Here is a 19,088-nt window from a genome sequence, read left to right as displayed (position 1 = left end):
AGCTATGAAAAATGAAACACCTGATGATAAAATCGGTGCAATTGCGCCTCCACATTTAGACGCCAATAAAAAAGTGTCTAGCATTGGAGTTTTCTATAAAAAAAACTTCCCATCACAGCTCGCTTATCAATATTCAGGGGCTTTTTGTACACTTTTGTATATCTATGTGTGGGCTCATTGGTCTGGCTTCGGGAGATGTGTGGACACAGGATTAGTGAAGACGGCGCATGCGCGGCCGCCGAGGCGTCGTCAGCAGCATCAGCATCTCCGCTGGATGCAGATAACCGGAAGGATGCTGTGGCACGGAGGAAGCGTGGGGATTTTACTGTGTCGACTCTGAATCCGATTATAAACACCTCCGTCCTCACGCCAGACCACGTCCATGTTTTTATGCTATTTTTTTCCCCGCTGTTGATATCGCGCATCGGTAGCTGCCATGTTCCCATCGTGTTGCTCGAAGCCCGCGGACAGCAGCGGGAAGAGGAGCTCGGTCGCTAAGCTGCTGCTCGGGGTCTTTGTGGTGTATATGCTCCACACCGTGTGGCTGCTGTACGGCTTCCTCAACACTAAACCCTGCGACGGAGGCAGAGGAGAGCTCTGCATCACCTCCTACCTGGCAGCAAGACCCAGACTACAGGTTAGTACAGGCCTGTTGTAATAGTCTTACTCCTCCTGAGACAAAACAGGGAACCCAAAACTCCTCGTGTCAAATCCAACTCTAGACACAAGTGCATGGGCCTGGTTGTTAGGTTGAGCATAACTTAACTGCCTTTTCATCATAAACATGAAACCTTTAGCAAATCATGTGTTGTCTGCAAAACCGGTTTGGTTTTGGGCTTTAGTTTTTGGAGATGACATGACTTTTGTGTTAGTTTATTTCAATACAGAGAAGGATGTTTATGTCAGGATGAACCATTAACCACGATGAGCCACACTTTGGTGCTTTATATGATGGAGGTAATCCATGTTTGGAGCTTTGGTGTAATACTGTATCACAATAATGTCTTCGCAAAAATGATAAATAATTCTCATGCAGGAAGTTCATCCTCAGTAAGTTTAGTTTCAGGTCAGCTGGGTCATTAAAACAAACACAATGTACATATATTACACAATGTACACATATATTGCTGATTTATTTAATGTCTGCAGTTGCACCTCAGTTTGGAATCAGACCCACAGCTTTTTTAAAAATGGAAAGACTGCGTTTGAATCTGCTTCTCTCTCTTGTTCCATCCAGCTGAGTGTCTTCACCTGCCTCCTGCCAGACAACAGCCAGCTCAACCTCGCTGTAAAAATAGACCCATTTGACCCCCACTCTACATTTGAGAGGTGAGTTTGACATGCTGACACAGCAGCGGCTGCAAAGGAAAAGGGCTTTTGTTTGTTAAATGTTTATTTGAAATGAATGAGGAGTGTAAATCTCTGGCATTGTAGAGATTATTAATGTAGGATGATGACCACTGCTCCGCCTGGCTGGATCTTTGCTGAGGCGCTGGAAGATTAAAAAAGTGCAAACTGATAAAAGAGGTTTCCACATAATTAGGTCTATGCCGTGTAATTAGGTCCTAAAAATAAAGCGATACATAGATCTGTGTGTGGGAACCTTCTTTATCCTAATACAGTGGTGAGAAAAAGTATTTGTAGATGCTGTAGCATGACCTTAAACAGGCCGTTCATGCTCGAAAACCCTCCAATGTGGCTGAATTAAGACAATTCTGCAAAGAAGAGTGGGCCAAAATTCCCCCACAGCGATGTGAAAGACTCATCGCCAGTTATTGCAAACGCTTGGTTGCAGTTGTTGCCGCCAAGGGTGGCACAATCAGTTATTAGGTTTAGGGGGCAATTACTTTTTCACATAGGGCCAGGTTGGTTTGGATAGCTTTTTTCCCTTAATAAATGAAATCATCATTTAAAAACTGCTTTTTGTGTTTACTCAGGTCATCTATGTCTGATATTAAAATTGGTTTGATGATCTGAAACATGTAAGTGTGACAATAAAGCAAAAACAGAAGAAATCTGCAAGGGGGCAAATACTTTTTCACACCACTGTAGCTAATGTTGTAACACTAACAATACACTGGTGAACATTATTTATCAAGCTTATTTGTCCATTTCTGTCCAGCTGGCTAAGTTGATGTCCCCCTCTGCTTCTGCTCACTCACTCACCTTGCTCTCTTCTCTCTTAGGCAGGTGAATGTGTCTCTGCCACAGGAGACTCGAGCTAACGGCACTCTGTATGCAGTCGTGTACGTTCACAAAGCCGGTGTTTCACCTCTGGAGGACAGCAGAGAGGTCCACTACGCAGCTCAGCTCACCACCTACATCGCTCCCACACACACAGAGGGGCAGAGAGACATGCAGGAGGTAAAGATGAACTCAGCATCCGTCACAGCCCGCTCATATTTCAGCCACCATGTCACCTTTACGGCTGATTTAGACGTGTGGCCTTGCTGCAAATAAGTTATGTTTGTGGCTCCGTCAGAGGCCGAGTCCCAGATCAGAGAGTCCTGTATCCCACTGGAGGCCTCACCTGTCAATCACGATGATGTCAGAGGACTTTACCTTCAACAAGGCGGGGCTTCCGAGTGATGTGCGGCGCTACATGAGAGTGTAAGTCACACGAAGCTGTGGAGGTCAGCGCCAGGTGATCAGTCAGAGTGCTGCTGACTTGTGCTTTATTGCTGCTTCTCATCAGTTTCCTCCAGTGCTGTAACATTTTGTTCTGCTTTATTTATGAAGAGTTTATTAACAATAGGAAATAAAACACGCAATTTGTGTTCTTAAGTAATATAAACAGTTACAAGCAATATATATCATCAGGAAAAGCATCAACAGCCTCCAATCTGTGCAATAGTCATGTATATGTAACAGAGAGATTACAGCCAGGGATCCCCTGAAAGCATCTATCTTATCTGTATATCCTGTACTGCTACTACTACTGTATACCATACTATAAATCGCTTAAATACATAATTGGTTTCCAACCTATTCTTACTACCCCTTAAAATAAAGCGGTGTCTATTTGTGGCCACTCGTCATAGGATGCATATGTCCACGCATCAGGAGGTAAAATCTTTGAGTAATTAAGAAGCAAAGATTTGAAACAAAAGTCAGGAAAAAACAGATTTTCGTGTTTGTGTACCATGTGATCCTTTGGAGGGGTTCCCCAGAGTTGATGACCACTGATTTATGTAGTTCTTTCATAAATGACTCAGTTTAAAGACAATAAATAGTTGGAAAATATGCTGCAGCTGTAGAAATACACTTGTGAGTGGAGAGTCGTCTGTTCATCAGCGATCAGACAAACCTAGATCCTAAAGTGATATTTGTACATACTATCCTTGCAACTCCACCCGGCTGTAAATAAGGAATCTGCCCCAAGTGTGTGTGTGTGTGTGTGTGTGTTTAAATGAAACCTTCTTCCTGTGTCTCCTTGTAGCTCTCAGGAAGGCCGACGGATGATCTACCTCCCTCTGCTGCTGGTTAACGAGCTCAGCTTCAGAGTCAGAGACCTCGTGGTATGACGATTTTGCACACTCAGCGAAACTTTGTCCAGTAAACACCATGACCTTACATCTTCGTCTCCGTACATTGACAGGAGATCAGCAGCAGCACTGCTCAGCTCCCTCTGACTGTGTCCTACGAGGGGATCTCTTTGAGGGGTTTCAGGTTCTGGGTGCATCTACAGGATGTGGTTTACTCTCTGAGACAGTTTGGTGAGATAATAAGATTACAGATATGGATATGGTCTCTGGGTCAGCAACATTTTGGTGCATTCACATGATATTTGATAGCTCTGAGGACAAATGATAGATACAGTTGCACCTATAATTATTCAACCCCCATTGCAAATGAGGTGTTTTGGCAAAATGTACAAACTGTCAGTTGCGTTCAATGAACAACTCAAACAAGGACAATTGAAATAGCTCAACACAACTAATATTACAGGCGATTTCTCCAAATTCAACTCAATATGCCACTTTTAATGACTGCTGCAGTCTCAAAATAATTCAACCCCCTGATTAGAACGAGATAATAGAATAGAGTAACCTTATTATATTTGAGTCATTTTGACAGCATGTTACAGTTTTTAGATGTGGACAAAACCTAATTAATGTACAGTCCCACTGTCAGGAGATTGAGCTGAACTAAATCCTTCAAACCTGCATCTTTGCGTTTGCCCAGGCTTCACAGAGGAGAACATCGATGAGATCAAAGAAACGTTGGTGGGCTCCAACCTCTACCTGTTAGTGTTGACCGCACTCATCACAGCTCTGCAAGTAAGATTATACAACACCACAAAAAAAACCCCCACCATTCCCCACACAATCGACTCCAACTCATGAATCTGGAATTATTTTATAAATCCCACTCTCTCTGCGTAGCATAGTGTGTAAAGAGGACACGTGACAACTGAGGCATACTGAAAGTGGAGCATTGGAAAATTAAAAGTATTGTTTTCTCCACATGTGGTGCTCAACAGCTCATTTGTGAGTTTTTGGCTCTCAAAAATGACATCAGCTCATGGAGAAAAAAGAAGAGCATGGCGGGAATGTCTAGGAAGTCGGGTAAGAAGATCATCAAACTATACAAGCTTGACTTTTTTGAATTAGCCTGCAATGCCATAGGGTTTGTAGGAGGGCTTACCAGCAGTTATGAACCACGCTGATCTACCACAGTAAGCAGTTAAAGTTAGGACCTAACCGTTCCCCCGTCTCTTCCCTCTCTGTTTGTAGTTCTGTGGCGTAGTCTCAGTACGTTGCTGATTTTCCTCCATCTGCTCGAGGAGACCAGTCTGCTAGTGCTGCTTCCTGTCGGACTGGGAGCGTGCATAGAGGTATTCAGTCTCCTCCAACAGGAAGTGTCAAATAAAAATCAAAAACGGACAAACTAAACTGTCATAACTGTCATCCGGTCAGGTATGGAAGGTGTTTAAAGTGTTTCAGATCCAGTGGCAGTGGAAAAGCTCCAGGCTTCATGTGAGTACGGCGCCATTTAGCCATCCATCACAGCAGTTTTTATGCGCAATTCATTTTTTTCCAACACAATCCTGCCTCCTGTAGGTGCATAAGCTGGATGAAGAAGAGAGGAAGACAGTAGAGTATGATACGCAGGTATCAGCATCTTATCCTTGTCCGATTTCACACTCTGCCTCAGGCTTTGTTTGATTTTAATATTTTGTCCATGGATATTATCTCCGTAGGCGTCCAGATACTTGTCCTACTTGGTTTATCCTCTGTGTATCAGTGGAGCTATTTTCTCACTGGCCTACTTACGCCAAAAGAGGTGAGCTGATCACTGTATTCAGGTTTTTTTCCCCACATAGTGTAAATGTTGTCTCATGCAGTCTACTTGTAACATTTCATCACATACTCTCTCTCCAGTTAGATTCAAATCAGATCTGAATGTTTCTTGAATAAAAGTAAGATGTTTTGGGTTTTTAAAATCTCTTATCTAATTGGCATTATGTGCACAGACAGCAGCTGCTACTCATACAATAAAAAGCTAAAAACATATAAATGCACTTCTGATTATTAACATTAAACTGTATTTTGTTGACAGCTACTATTCCTGGTTGATCAACAGCCTGGTGACCGGTGAGTTGATTCCCTTTTATTTGTTTTTTTTTTTAAATATACTTACTTTAATTTTTGTCAGCTTTGCTTATCAATACAGCACACTAAGAGTTAATATAAAACTAAAGGGGTACATTTAATACTTTCACTCCCTCCTCTCAGGCGTGTACGCCTTGGGCTTCCTGTCTATGGCCCCACAGCTCTTCATTAACCACAAGGTCCGTCCTGCAACTGCAACACTAGCCTTTATAAGTGGATTCATTACCACGTTATCTCATCATTATGCTAAGTGAAATGAAATAATTTACCTGTCTCTCCTCCTGCCTGTCTCCACCGGTCTCTCTGGACCAGCTGAAGTCTGTGAGTCACCTGCAGGGGACAGTGTTGATGTACAGAGTGAGTGTGACTGCAAACAGTAACAGTAACAAACTTTGAGCAGCCAGGACTAGACGACCTGAGATGCAACTTTGTACCGTTTTACAGTGATTTCAGTGGTTTACTGTCTTCAGGTTACAGTTGGAAGACCAGTTTGATTCACTCTCATCTCTCATCACCAGGGAGTGAACACACTGATCTCAGATCTGTGCTCCTGTGCCTCCTTTTTCTCCTCCTCTGGCTCCTTCTCCTCCTCTCATCAACTTTCCTGCTTCAGAGACGAGCTCCTATTCTTCCTCTACCTCTACCAGCGGAGGTGGGACACTCCACACACGATACTACAAAACATACACATCAACAAAGACACTCAAATGCTTTAGACACAGTGAATAAGGGCAGCAGACTTGTGTCAAGTAGAATTTCTATCTATAATTCATAACTTTTAACTGTTTTTTGCTGTTGCTGACAGTTTTCAGTACATCTATCAATGTTTTCTACTCACCATCTACCTGAATGACTATTTTTATGGATATAAAATAACTGCTTTATTCTTGTATCTGTACCAGGTGTTACGCTACCAAGGCCAGAAGGCGAGAGTCTGGGACCCACAACAAGAAACTAAAGACTCAATAAGGAGGAGATAAATTCTCCTACTTCCTTTTTCTAGAAACGAATGCACAAAAACCCATCTTTGAAACAACACTGAAGACTTGAATTGGTCACTCAGGCCGGACACGTATGCCACAGCAGCTTCAAACTGGTCCAAGACGACGAGCTGTCCTGCTTCTGAATCTTCGCTGCTGTACACTCGTGGTGCTGCGGCTTTTTTGCTTGGCATGGATGAAGCTTCCCCTTTACTGCCGCAGTGACTGAGCTCATTCATCTACAGACACTCAGCTGCACGTTTCGCTGGGCTGACGTTCGAGGAGAATAACAACAACAGCATTGCATCACCGGTCGTAATTTTGCTCGCTTCATATCTTTATGCACACCTAAGGAGTTTATGCATACATTTAGGGGTCATAGGCTTGACCCATGATTCTCCCTTTAAAATGACTTTAAGAAAAAAGTGTTTTTAACATAGTTTTTGTACAGATTGATGCACATACAGTGTGTTCTGTACTGTATGCTTGCTCCAGCGTTTGACTGAAGCTGGGGGAGGCATAAAATGAACGATAACACACTTACGCTCACATAATCTTATATATTCAAACCCAAGACAGCATCACTGTTATGGTTGCACAATTACATCCAATGAATATTATTCTGCACAATAAACTCAACATTTGTGGTTTCTTTAGAGACTTTTTGATCCTGGCTAGAATTTAAAATAATGTCCAGTGATTTGAACATTGCATGGCTTTGCAACACACGTGTGCAATGAGGTGAGGTTGTAGATAAGCTGCACAGACTCAGAGATCAGCAAGCTACATAAAGCACTTTTTACTCTTCGTCCAGTTTAATCTACCTGATGTGTAGGTTAAATGTTAGTCATATATATCATGTAACGTCATTAAAGTCTCATTTGTATATTGTCATCCCTAATGTTCACCCTCGTGTTACATACTGAGTTACTTCCACTGTCTGTGTCCGGTGAAGTTTTTTTAACTGACCTTGCTGCATTAACTTCACCTAAAAACAGTGTAAAAACTATTGCCAGCAAGTTGACCACTTACTTTTAACATCCCGATTGCATGCATGAAATCCCTGCGGTGCATTTTGACTCACAACATACAGTATAGCTGCTTTATGAAAGAATCAACCTGTTTCCTTTGATTCACCACATAATACGAAAAATACTCAATCTTACCAACATGTTTACTGTGTTTGTATTTCACTGATTTCTGCGATAACTTCTGCTTCTTTGCTGACTGAACTGCTTGAGCTGGAAAATAATTTGCAAACTTCAGTTTTGAAAAAATTTCAGCACTTTGTCCTGCTTGTTATTTTTTTAATGATATGGAATAAAAATAAAAATGAAACTGGCTTTAAGGTTTCTGGAAATTAGAACAGCTAACAGCTACCGGTGTGTCCATCAACAGTCAGGAGACTAATCAGCACAGACATCAGACAGGTAATTATGGTGTCCGCTTGACTGGTTTCTGTCTTCTGAGGAAGTTTCATACTTTGTGGATGTGATTTGTGTGTGTGTGTGTTTGTTTGTTTGTCTTATTGCTGAAGGAGTGAATAAATATCATCACTGTGTTCCATTTAAGGTTCAGGTTTGGTGTTAAAATAAATGTTACCTACAAAAAAGTGTATTTGTGTATGTGCTCGCTGGGTGTGTGCTGGGTGTGTGCTGGCGCATTCCTGAGTCACACTGGACAGATATGCAATGACAGATATGAGGATGACGTGAGTCTTCAAGTAATGCATGTTTTTAAAATCCTCATATCTCCTTGCAAAAAATGTCTTTGTTTTTTGTTATTTATTCACAGGAACACTTTTGTATGGTCTATTTAGCAAGACCTTATTTGTGCAGCGCTTTAGTGTTTTCAGGAACCAGTGGAGGGTCGTCAGAGGAACAAAATTAGACCATAATTGAGTTACAATATAATCACACATTCACCGATCACCTTTTATATCGATCACCATTAATATCGGGACCTTAGACTACATCCCCATCAGACCTCTCAGGTCGCCAGACTGTGGCTTTCTGGTGATTTCAGCACTTTCTCACGCTAATTGTATTCACAGAGGTTGTAGTTGGAGAGAAATGGGAGCTGCTTTTTGACTAAAGAAAAGTAAAACCAGCAGCACTTGTAGCTCTGCAGCACGGGTTGAACTGAATGTACTGAAAGTCATGACATAATACCCGTTTCCTCTGCCTGCAGAGACACAAACTGTGTTTCATTTAATGGCTGCTTTCACTCAAAAGACCACATTGTGTCTGTGATTGACAGCAGATAAATAAAGGACAAGTATCTGTGAAACCATAACAGGATGTAGGAATGTCCCACACACACGCACACGCACACATTTTTACAGAGTTATGAGATGGTTTCAGTGCCATGATGGTGGATGATGGTGTGGGTGGAACCGCTGTGATGAAGTGCTCCTGTAAAACAAACAATTGAAACCAAACACACACACACACACACAGCAGGGCACACCAGGTCTGCCAGCAGCTGGCGGAAGTTTGGGTGGTGAACAGACACCGACACCTGAATGAAGATGCTGCTCAGCCTCGTGCTCCTCTCCGTCCTCGTCTCTCCAGGTATGGAAGTTAATCTCAGACTCCTCAAACTGGAGGTCAAAGGTTTTTTTTTTTTCAGGACCAAACTCACTTGTGGCTTTTATATGACGACAGGAGAAGGGTGGTAAGTGGGACATCAGGGGCTTAGCTCTGAAGGAGTGATGTTATGTGTAAATCTTGTAGGGGAACAAGGGAGGGTGGGCGTTTTAGTGTTACTAAAAACATCAGGGAGAATAAAATCCTGAACAAATCAGTTGTCCTTAAAAGTGTACAGACTTGCTTTATATTAATAGTTACTGTATAATAGTAAAGCAACAGATTTATCCAAAAAAAGTATGAATAAAAAAACTTGAGGGGTTTTATCATCAGGGTGGCTGTGTTGTATTTATCAGTGCAGAGTCCTGCTCTTTCTTTGTCTTGATTAATAATTAACTCGTGTCGGAGTTTTAGGCACCTCTAATGTTCATTTGTCTCAGTGGCTCCACGGTTAATGTAGTAATGCAGGAAAACTGTGACTGATATTAAGTTTAATTAAAGATTTGTAACTTTAGGCACTGTAGAAATAAAAAATGTTTTAATAACAGCCTCGTCTGTCTAATTTTTGTTTCCAGCCTGCAGTGCAACATGTTTACTGTTAACTTTGTCTAATATGTGGATATGATCCCAGTTTGGTGCATTTACTGTATAAAAAAAAAAAATTAGATGTACACGATTGCTGTGGTGCATCAGAAGAAAGCAGAACAATAAAGTCTGAATGGGAGGAACAGAACGCAGCCTCCTTTTCAATACTCACTGCTCTTTATAATTAAAGAAGCAAGCCTGACAAGTTCAGACAATGCTGTCTTTGGGAGAAGCTGTAAATCTATTTCAGGAGATTTTTAATGAGTGTGACTTTATAGAGTATCGTGAAGGTTTGTCTAGTTCTATAATTTTCCTCCTCTAGTCAGACTGAAAATATTTAATACGTCCCAGTCTGCCGCAGTTTAAACGTACATTTTATTTTTAATTTAGGGTTTTTGTTGATGTTAATGCAGGAGCAGACAATCAGGAGCCTGGTGTTTCATTCATAATACTTGCACTGTTAAAGGAGGCACAACTCCGGGTGCATCGTTTGTGTATAATTCTCAGAAATATCGGAGTTCCTGTCATAAAAAGATTGCCAGATTCCATTACAGTCAAATGAACTCTACTTTAGCCTGTTGTGATTTTTAATACCAATTCTCAAAATATTTACATTATATCTAATTATATCTCAATTTTTAACTGAGAGGCTAAGCCTTAACTTCATTAGGATTCTAAAATATCGAAAAATCAACTGAGTATTAAAACATGACCTTCATTCAAGTGAATAAATGAATGAAGAGGACGTCTATATTAAAACAGACCAGGCTCCTTCTACAATCAGAGGTAGGAATACACATCTAACCATCAACTTAATATTAAAATGTCCAAAAATGTCTCAATATTATTTCTCTTGTGTAATATATGTTGTCTACTTCAAAACGCGGGTCTCCAAATCATGTTCTATCTTTGATGCTTTGCTATATTCTTATATTTTTCTGATTATCTGATTTCCTCTGTCTGTGCCTCGTTCCCGCTGCCTGCAGTGCTGGTACTGGATTGCTACGTGTGCAGCTCTTCTGCCACCAATGAAGAATGCAACAAGAACACACAGGAATGTCAGCAGCCGCTGGACACGTGCATGACTATTGTCGACATACTAGGTAACAATGAAAACACAGTGTCAGATCTATGGTGAGGAAAGTACTGTGGAGCCTGTGTTAATTTAAAAATGCCTTAATGAATCTTAATGTATCAAAATAAAGTTCCTTTTTAGATGTAGGTCTGGTTGTTTTATTGTGGTGAAAATGCGGGAAAATGTGTGATAGGATAATACCCTGCTGTTTCTCTGTGTGCGTGTGTGTGTGTGTGTGTGTGTTCAGGCCCTGTGAAAGCCATAGTGAAGCAGTGCTCCAGCAGGGCCACGTGCACAGGAGCGGCCTCAACCGCCTCAGTCAACGCAGAGGGAAACGGAAACATCGTCAACTGCTGCAGCACCTTTAACTTGTGTAACTTCAGTGGAGCTGAATCCATTCACACACTCTCTGCGCTGCTGCTCTTGACTGTGGGTGTATTAATCCTGCTGTCACAGTGAGGTCAGTGCTGTCAAAAGCTAAGTTAGACTGCTGCTGTGTAGAGAAGTGTTGAACGTCTCTGAATCTGTCCCACCAGACTGTAATATGCATCATATTGTGGCTGTGTAATCATGTCTATTCACATTATGTTTTAAATGAGGGTGTTGTGTGTGAATGCTGTGAAATTATGGCTTTGACTCACAGGTTTCTGAGCACTGTTCTAGCACTTGTATTTCCTTTGAAATCTCAGGGCTTGAATACAATCTTAACTTAACTAACTAAATATATGCTGTTCTCTGCTTGGTTTATCTGATTGTCCACAACATAAAACCACTTTAGAGGCTCTAAATGTATCATAATATACAAAGCAGTATGACTTGCCTTTATATACAGTTTTATATTTGTCTATTTGCTCAACTTTGTGGGAGGGTCCCCTTCTTCTCCCTCCACGTCTACTCCAGATATAAAATCAAATCTCAAATCTGTTACTCTTCTTAAATCAACAGAAGACAAAACTAATGCGGCTCACAGGTGAAAGTACCCGCTAGGAGAAGTTACTCCCTGCAGAATGTTAATGAAGTTTCATTTTGTGTCCTGAACGCTTTCAAAAGAAATTCAAAATGGGATACAAGATGAACAAGAGCCGGGAGCCTTCCTCCTCACGCCAACAGTCACACAAACAAATCTAGTATTTGTAAATGTAGTATGAAAACAAATGTAGTGCTTCCAAATAAATCTCTATCATGGATAAGAATGTGGACAGTCTGATTTCCGTTTCGTCATTGTTTTATTTCATTGGTTTTTTTCCTCCTATTTGACAAGACGGCTGATTTAGCCCAGAAGACAAAATAAAAACCAGTGTTTACTAGTACGAGTTCTGTACAATTCACCAGTGATACACACCAGTATAGCTTACAATATACCAACATGAGCAGATTTACGCAACAACAAGGAGATAAAATAGATTGTTTTTTACATTTTTTTTTTATCCCTATAAAACCCAGATATTTTGATAGTTTAATTGCTGGTTAAACACGGAAATCCAATCTGGGTAAAATAGGGTTAAAAAACTAGGATTATTTTTGTGGTGCTGTGCAAATATGCTCTTCTCCATACCAGTATATCATGCTATACCAGTACAGTCACCAGTATATTTCATATAGCAGTATGTCGTTCTCCGTGTGGGGTCAGTATTAACAAAGACACGTGTGATCTGCTGTATTTTCAGCTCGGTGTTTTGTGTCTGCGAGACAAGTTCCAGTCGTGTGGCTTCGCATTTCATGTGTGTTTGTTTCCCTGTTGTTAGGGGGGACATATTTGAAGAGTTACACCTGACAGAAACTGGGACTCAAAGCACAAAGGTTCCAGTTGTGAGGTTTGTTTGTGTCCCCGGTTAATCACTTTGTGACACCGGCGGGGTGAGGGGACAGTTAAAGGTGAGACACCAGTCTTATGTGGGGAACAACCGAACGACATCGGGACAGTGGGTGAGGAGAAAGAAAGGAGAGGAGACAGCTTCCTCACATAAATAGTTTAAGTCAAGCTCAGTGACCAGTCTGAGACATGATGTCCTCCTCTTCTTCCTACACAAATAGGAAGTATCCAGTCACTCAGACTGAACCCTCAATTTTTTTTTTTTTATGTTTTGCTCATCAGAGTCTATGCTGGGATTGAATATCAGTAAAAAGGAAGAAGACTGCTGAAAACAACACAAAAAACATGGAGCCAGCCGATAAAAAGAAGGGACTACACTGAGTGCAAGAGGGGAGTCAGATTCTTCACATTTGGAGCTGAGGAAGACTTCAGGAAGGAGAGGAACAGCGAGAACAAAGAGAAAGAAAACTGAGTGAAAGAGAGAGGAAGGAAGAGAACAGCGTGTTCTTTCGTCAGGCAGTAGACCGATGCTAGACTGTCCTCCAGTTTCAATACCCGTCTCTCCCTCCGTCTCCTCCTCTGCAATTTCCGAGTCTATAAATAAAACCTGGTGAGACGGAGGGAAGACAGGAATGGATGTCGGAGACAAACGGGAGGAGTGATGTAGGGCGGGAGGCTGCTTCTACAAACCAAACCGAGACTGACTTTGCTATGAATTTCTTTGTTGAAGCATCCGCTTGAAGCACTGCGCATGACCAACGCTGAGCAGAAAACATCTGGTTTGATCTGCCCATTCAGAAGAATGGAGGTATTTCAGCGGAGGAGGAGGTTGTTCACATCCAGGGAGTCAAAACACACGATATCAACAAATGTACTGACGCGGCTGCTGGCTGACGTCCAAGTCCATTCCCTCGGTGAAGAGTCATGCAGATATGTTGCAGGTCAAACGCGGTCCGATCAGGTTGTGATGGCTTTGCATGACAGTTGTATTCCACTAAGACTAATCTTCCCACATCCAATTGCTCCTGTGATAGTGATTCTGTCAGAGGTTTTTAAACTTTAGAAACCCGGGATCCCAGGAATCAGGCTCATCTCAGGTTCAGACCCATAGTCATCCATCACTCCTCCTCTTTGCTCTTCCTCCTCTCATCATATTCCAGTCCTACTAGAACGAAGCTGCCAAGTCCCTGATTCAGGAAGTGTTTTTGCTCTGTTCCTGTATTAAGAAAGTCACAGTGGTGGAGAGTTTTATCCCAGATGACATGACTGCCTCAGCTTACACGGGATTCAACATCTAATGATTCTTCACGGACTTTTGTCAAAGTACCAGAGCCATTTTTTCTCCTTCAACTCCGCTCACGTATCATGATTGACGTCACAAATTTAGGAGTCTTTAGTTCTCCACTGCTAACACGACCACAGTGATGCCGTCTCTCACAACACCAGACCAGCTCCTGTTGGTCAGCTCAGCTGATGGGTGGCTAGTGTGGGCGGGACTGGGCCATCATCTTGAGCCGTGATTGGTCGATGACATCCAGCAGGTTCTTGGCATCAACTGCAAGAGCGTGAGCTGCTGTCAGCATCTGCTTCTTGTAGTCCTGCTGGAGACTAAGACAGAGGAAAAACACACACACACACACAGACATTACTCATACGGGCTGGTGGGCAGATGAGTGAGGTGAGTAGTGCAACATCAAAGCCAATGTTTATAAGAAATTTTAAATGTCCAACTTTGGCGCCCTCCTCTGTCTGTTACTGTTCTGACACTTTTCCAGACATTGACTAGATATTATTTCTTAGATTGACTTCATGAGTGTCCTTAAAGTGATTCATAATGAGCTCTTTTATTGACTGCATTCACTAAATAAATACAACAGCAACAACATCTAAGAAAATAATCAATAAAAACAGTATAAGAAAATCAGTAATAAAATATAAGAAAAGAAAGCAGGTGTCTATTACATGGAAATTTGACCATGTCTTCCAACACGAAGCATGGACATCACAGTTTTCTTTATCTATTATATATTTGAACCTACCTGGTCATCACATATTGTTGGGCTAACTTCATTTTCCCAATCAGCTCTGCCAAGTCAGAGTTCAGAAGTTTCTGTGCCATCTCGATCTGTTGAAGACAACCAGAGAATTAACTATCAATCTGACGGGATAAAATACCACTATCAGCCAATACTAGCGTATCCTTTGGTAACATTCAGTAATAGGAAGAAAATGAAAGTGATTCCACGCTGCTCGAAATAGAGTATGTGAGTATACGGTTAGTGAGAGTGTGTTATTACCTCTCTGTGTGTACTGGCTGGAAGTTGTGGTAGAGTCTCATCCACTGTGGCCAATAACGTCCTCAGTGCCAGACCCACATCCTGAAACACACAGGGTACGACTCAGAATAGTTTCAAAATTGCACATAACAGAAAGAAGATTAAGAACTGATTTTACACAGCATTCAAAATGACTTCTGTATGTTGTATATACATAAAGGTTTATAAAAGATATTCAGAAAATACCAAATTTACATTAGAATTTACATAACAGATGGAGACAATCATCGGGGAGAAATTAAATCAAACTAAATTCTAATTGTAATTTTAGAGTGTGTGAAGCAACAGGATTTCTGTGAGACTTTAATTACTAAACCTCCGCAATTAAAAGTGATATCTAATGAGGTTAAAAGGACAAAAGAACATGTGATATGAATCACAAATTGTTCATCTGGATGCGGGAAATTCTGAGCTGCACAGTGTCACATAATTAAAACAGGGCGTCACAGTGGTAAAAAGAATAGGACATTAAACTATACAAATGGGGGAGCACTAATCTCTGCGATGTTTTAAGCTTCAAGGTTTGCGGCTCAACAGAGAAAAAAGGAACATTCAACAAGCCCCAATGATAAATTTAAAAGCTATCCAGGAGTGAGATAAATGTGTCGGAGAGCCTCTGTTACCTTGACCATGGGAACGTATTCCTCAGGAGGAGCCGGCTGAATCTTGCTAGACATCTCGATCACAGCTTTGACCAATCCTGTCACGTTCTCGTACACCTTGTCGTTGGAGCGGTCCAGATTGGCAGTGGGGGGTGGACTTATCTCTTGGGGCTGCAGCTGAACCGCAAGAGCACAAGAAGAAATGAGGGACGGGCGGACTGAATGAATAAAAGACCTACAGGTGTGTGTGTGGCGACTCGGAGGTGAGAACGACGCGCAGAAAACAAAGTGAGACACAGTTGATGAAAAACACAAGCCTTCTAATTAATCCTTCAAGATGCTCTAACAATAAATGTTAATAGTTGACTGAACAAATCCCTCCCAAACAAACAAATCCCAAAGACATACATGAGTCATGTCTCTGTTGAACTAAGGACCTTCTGCACCTCCAGCGGCAGAAAATGAATCATTCTTAAATAGTTTGAGATGAAGAAGAGAGGCCACAACTGCTGAATGCCACAACCTTACAACAAACTAAAGAACAAACTGCGTCAGTGAGCAGATTAATGAGTGAGTGAATGTCGGTGATTTAGATCTACGACATGCTTTGAATAAAAGAACACAACAAAATGTTGTTACATGTAGTTCTCAATTCTGGCCACTTGATGGCAGTAACACATTAGTACATCCACATATAATCCATCCATTTTCTACACCCCTTATCCTCAGATGGTGGAAGGGGGGCTGGTGCCAGGTAAGAATTGATCGTCAATTTAATCCAAAAAAACGATACAGCCGGGCTCACACATTAAAAACTCATTTATCTTAAACGGACCTTCTAGTTCATCCCACAGTATATTTCTTGACTTGCGCTGTCTCTTCCACATCTGTCTGTCCTCTCATCTGCTCCACATCTGGCTGACTGATCTCCATTGATCCTCAATTATCTGTGTAGTCTCAAGCTGTGACGTTCACTTGCCTTCTCCAAATCCATCTCTGCTACTAAATTACCTCTTCAGCACTACAAATGCAATCCTGTGTACCTAATCACATGTTTTTCTACATAGACTACTCACAAAAAGTTAGGGATATTCGACTTTCAGGTGAAATATATGGAAAATGTAAAAAGTGAATGCTACAGTGATATTATATCATGAAAGTAGGGCATTTAAGTAGAAGCATGCAATGGTAATTTTATTCATCTTAAACAATTTATTGAAAGAAAATCTAACAACAGTGGAGGGTATACCACAACAAAAAATGTTCAGTGTCTCAATAAATTGGGATGTGGCCAAAGGACGTCCACTCCTCTCCTTTCTGTGACTCTTCCAGTCTCTCTGTATCACTGTTACAACCTCCTGATGACACTCTGTGACCCTCTAAACTCAGTGAACACCTCCGTCTGAGGACTTCCTGTTTGAAGCCTCGCAATGGCGAGGTGCTGCTGATCAATTGTTAGGTGTCGTCTTGGTCTCATGATGTCAGAATGTGAACAGCACGATGAGGAGGACTGTTTAAATACCAATTCCAACTGAAGCAGGAAATGTATTGGTCGATTCATGGATCAAACCTGTTGTGAATTTTGCTGTTAAGCTTCTTGTTAGAGAACAGCAACTTGTGCAAAAAGTACTGAAACACTGAACAGTTGGACATGTGCATTCAAAGGTTTAGAGAAGGTCACATTAAGTTCACCTGGAAAGGTTAGAATGCATTTTAGGTTCATCCTGAAATTTCACCTGAAAGCCGAATATCCCTAACTTTTTGTGAGTAGTGTATTTGTATCCCCCCTCAATCATCCCTACCCTAAAAACACTAGAACTCTGAACTTGTGTCTAACTCTACTGTGGGCAGACTGTGGGAAAAGCTTAAAGGAAGTCAAATGTCAATACAAAGAGCAACTAGGGATATTTTATTCAAAATATTTCTAGTGTAATTCAGGTGAAATATTTCTGAAGAATCTCCAGTGTGATAAATAGGTTAAAAACAGTTAGTATAAGAAAACAGACACAGCTCCGTACATTTGGATGTTAGTTCAGAGGGAAAACAACAATAGAGACGAGAAGTCCGACTGGTATCTACACAACTAAAGGAACTCCAGGATGAAAGACGTGTTTATATTTAGAACTATCTATATATATTTGATTTGTTGGACAGAGAAATCAAAGAACTGATGGAAAAAGGGACAAAATGAATCTAGATGTGATCAACTAGCAGACAAGACGCACAGTAAACACACACAGATAGTGTGCTGCTTACCCGCCAGGGCTAGGGATCAGCAGTAAGGCAAAGTGTGGGAGGAAGAGGAGGGAGAGAGGGTGCAGCCAAAGAAGAAGATAAAAGGAAAATATTAATGCTCAAAGCAGTAAAAAAAACATGCAACCTGTATGTTTGGTAAATGTTGTCATAGGTGTTTGGTTATTTCTGGACATTCTTGAGTGTTCTTTTTATCAATATGTCTCTATACATGTTTGTGTGCAAGTATTTTTGTTTGGGTTTGGTGAGTTACTGTATGTGTGTATGTGTGTGTGTGTACCTTGACTCCGTCGTTGTAACTGTCTGCAGTATTCAGACAGGCCAGACCGCCCACTTGGCTCTGGGCCCCGGGTCGAGGGGGTTTCTTTGGGGGAGCTGCATGCTCTGCATGAAACAACATATACAAGTGAAAATGATTTCTCCTCAGTGGTTTTCTGTGTCATACAAGTTCTGCACAAAAGGTACTTTTACTTTCATCAGCAGCCATGATAAATATAAACAATGATAATCAGAAGTTCTGGGATGACGATATCTTCAAATGTCTTGTTTCACCCAACCAACAGTTCAAAATCCAAATAAATCCAATTAAAAATGACATTAAATACAGAACAAGAACAAGAAGAAAATCTTCACATTTGGGAGTCTTATAACCATATTAATACCTTAAACCTTATTTATGGGACTGAAAAAAAAAATCTAAATTGTTCCTGGTCAATCTTCTGTGGATTGACTAATTAATTTTCTTAATGATTAACTTAACTTATCATTGAAGACAATTAACACAAATAAATAATAAAAACAAAGTGAAAAAAAGCAGTCAAGTCAGTCCTTTAAAATCTCCCATCTGTAAAACCATTCTAAGCTGAATGTTTCTCTGTTTTCTCTGAACTTGGCTGCTGGGTATATTCACACTCCGAGCACACAACATATTCAGCTTGACATGCCGTCTGATTCCATATAAACAGAGGTTGGTTTGCTTGCGAGCAGGCTGCAGAGTTCACAGTCAGATCTGTCATATTGTGGCAACAGACTGTAAACTCTGCAGGAAGACACTGACACACACAGACGGACACTGTATCTGCTGGTCATGGGAGATACAGACTCTGTATACAGAGGCTGAGTGAAAGCTAAACAGAGCTATGTAATGGTATATGTGTGAACTACATACTTTGGGAGATTAAGAGACAGAAAGAAGAGAGAACAAAACAATGGTGCTTGTGTGACTGTAATTACAGACATTA

The 19,088-nt window shown here is 41.2% G+C and overlaps 2 protein-coding genes across 3 annotated transcripts in view; one reads left to right on the top strand and one right to left on the bottom strand.

Annotated features, from left to right (window-relative positions):
- Positions 1-436: 436 nt before the first annotated feature.
- Positions 437-6,584, top strand: LOC139205550 (lipid scramblase CLPTM1L-like). The gene is made up of 17 exons (XM_070835805.1): positions 437-637; positions 1,238-1,329; positions 2,187-2,364; positions 2,483-2,610; positions 3,440-3,518; positions 3,599-3,716; positions 4,186-4,280; positions 4,484-4,568; positions 4,737-4,837; positions 4,920-4,979; positions 5,064-5,114; positions 5,204-5,286; positions 5,563-5,597; positions 5,739-5,794; positions 5,928-5,972; positions 6,134-6,267; positions 6,518-6,584. Exons 1-17 carry the CDS (start codon positions 437-439, stop codon positions 6,582-6,584), a joined length of 1,608 nt encoding a protein of 535 aa, XP_070691906.1.
- Positions 6,585-12,059: 5,475 nt separating this feature from the next.
- LOC139205535 (focal adhesion kinase 1-like) overlaps positions 12,060-19,088 on the bottom strand; it is a 60,289-nt gene continuing 53,260 nt past the window's right edge. For both annotated transcript variants that reach the window (XM_070835782.1, XM_070835783.1), the window contains 5 exons: positions 18,128-18,231; positions 15,616-15,771; positions 14,954-15,034; positions 14,696-14,781; positions 12,060-14,264 (listed from right to left, as the gene is read on the bottom strand). In XM_070835782.1, coding sequence (XP_070691883.1) covers positions 14,138-14,264; positions 14,696-14,781; positions 14,954-15,034; positions 15,616-15,771; positions 18,128-18,231 — 554 coding nt within the window. In that variant the 3' untranslated portion in view covers positions 12,060-14,137. The remainder of the gene's footprint in view (positions 14,265-14,695; positions 14,782-14,953; positions 15,035-15,615; positions 15,772-18,127; positions 18,232-19,088) is intronic.

Source organism: Pempheris klunzingeri, chromosome 8, assembly GCF_042242105.1.
Source record: "Pempheris klunzingeri isolate RE-2024b chromosome 8, fPemKlu1.hap1, whole genome shotgun sequence".
Lineage (NCBI taxonomy): Eukaryota > Metazoa > Chordata > Actinopteri > Acropomatiformes > Pempheridae > Pempheris > Pempheris klunzingeri.
The sequence above is the reverse complement of the archived record's forward strand: the minus strand, read 5'-3'. Positions and strand labels throughout refer to the sequence as shown.

Coding starts and splice junctions, on each gene's coding strand:
- LOC139205550 (XM_070835805.1), top strand. CDS start 437: ATGTTCCCATCGTGTTGCTCGAAGCCCGCGGACAGCAGCGGGAAGAGG. Junction 2,365..2,482: donor GGCAGAGAGACATGCAGGAG/GTAAAGATGAAC, acceptor TGGCTCCGTCAG/AGGCCGAGTCCCAGATCAGA. Junction 4,281..4,483: donor CACTCATCACAGCTCTGCAA/GTAAGATTATAC, acceptor GGTGCTCAACAG/CTCATTTGTGAGTTTTTGGC.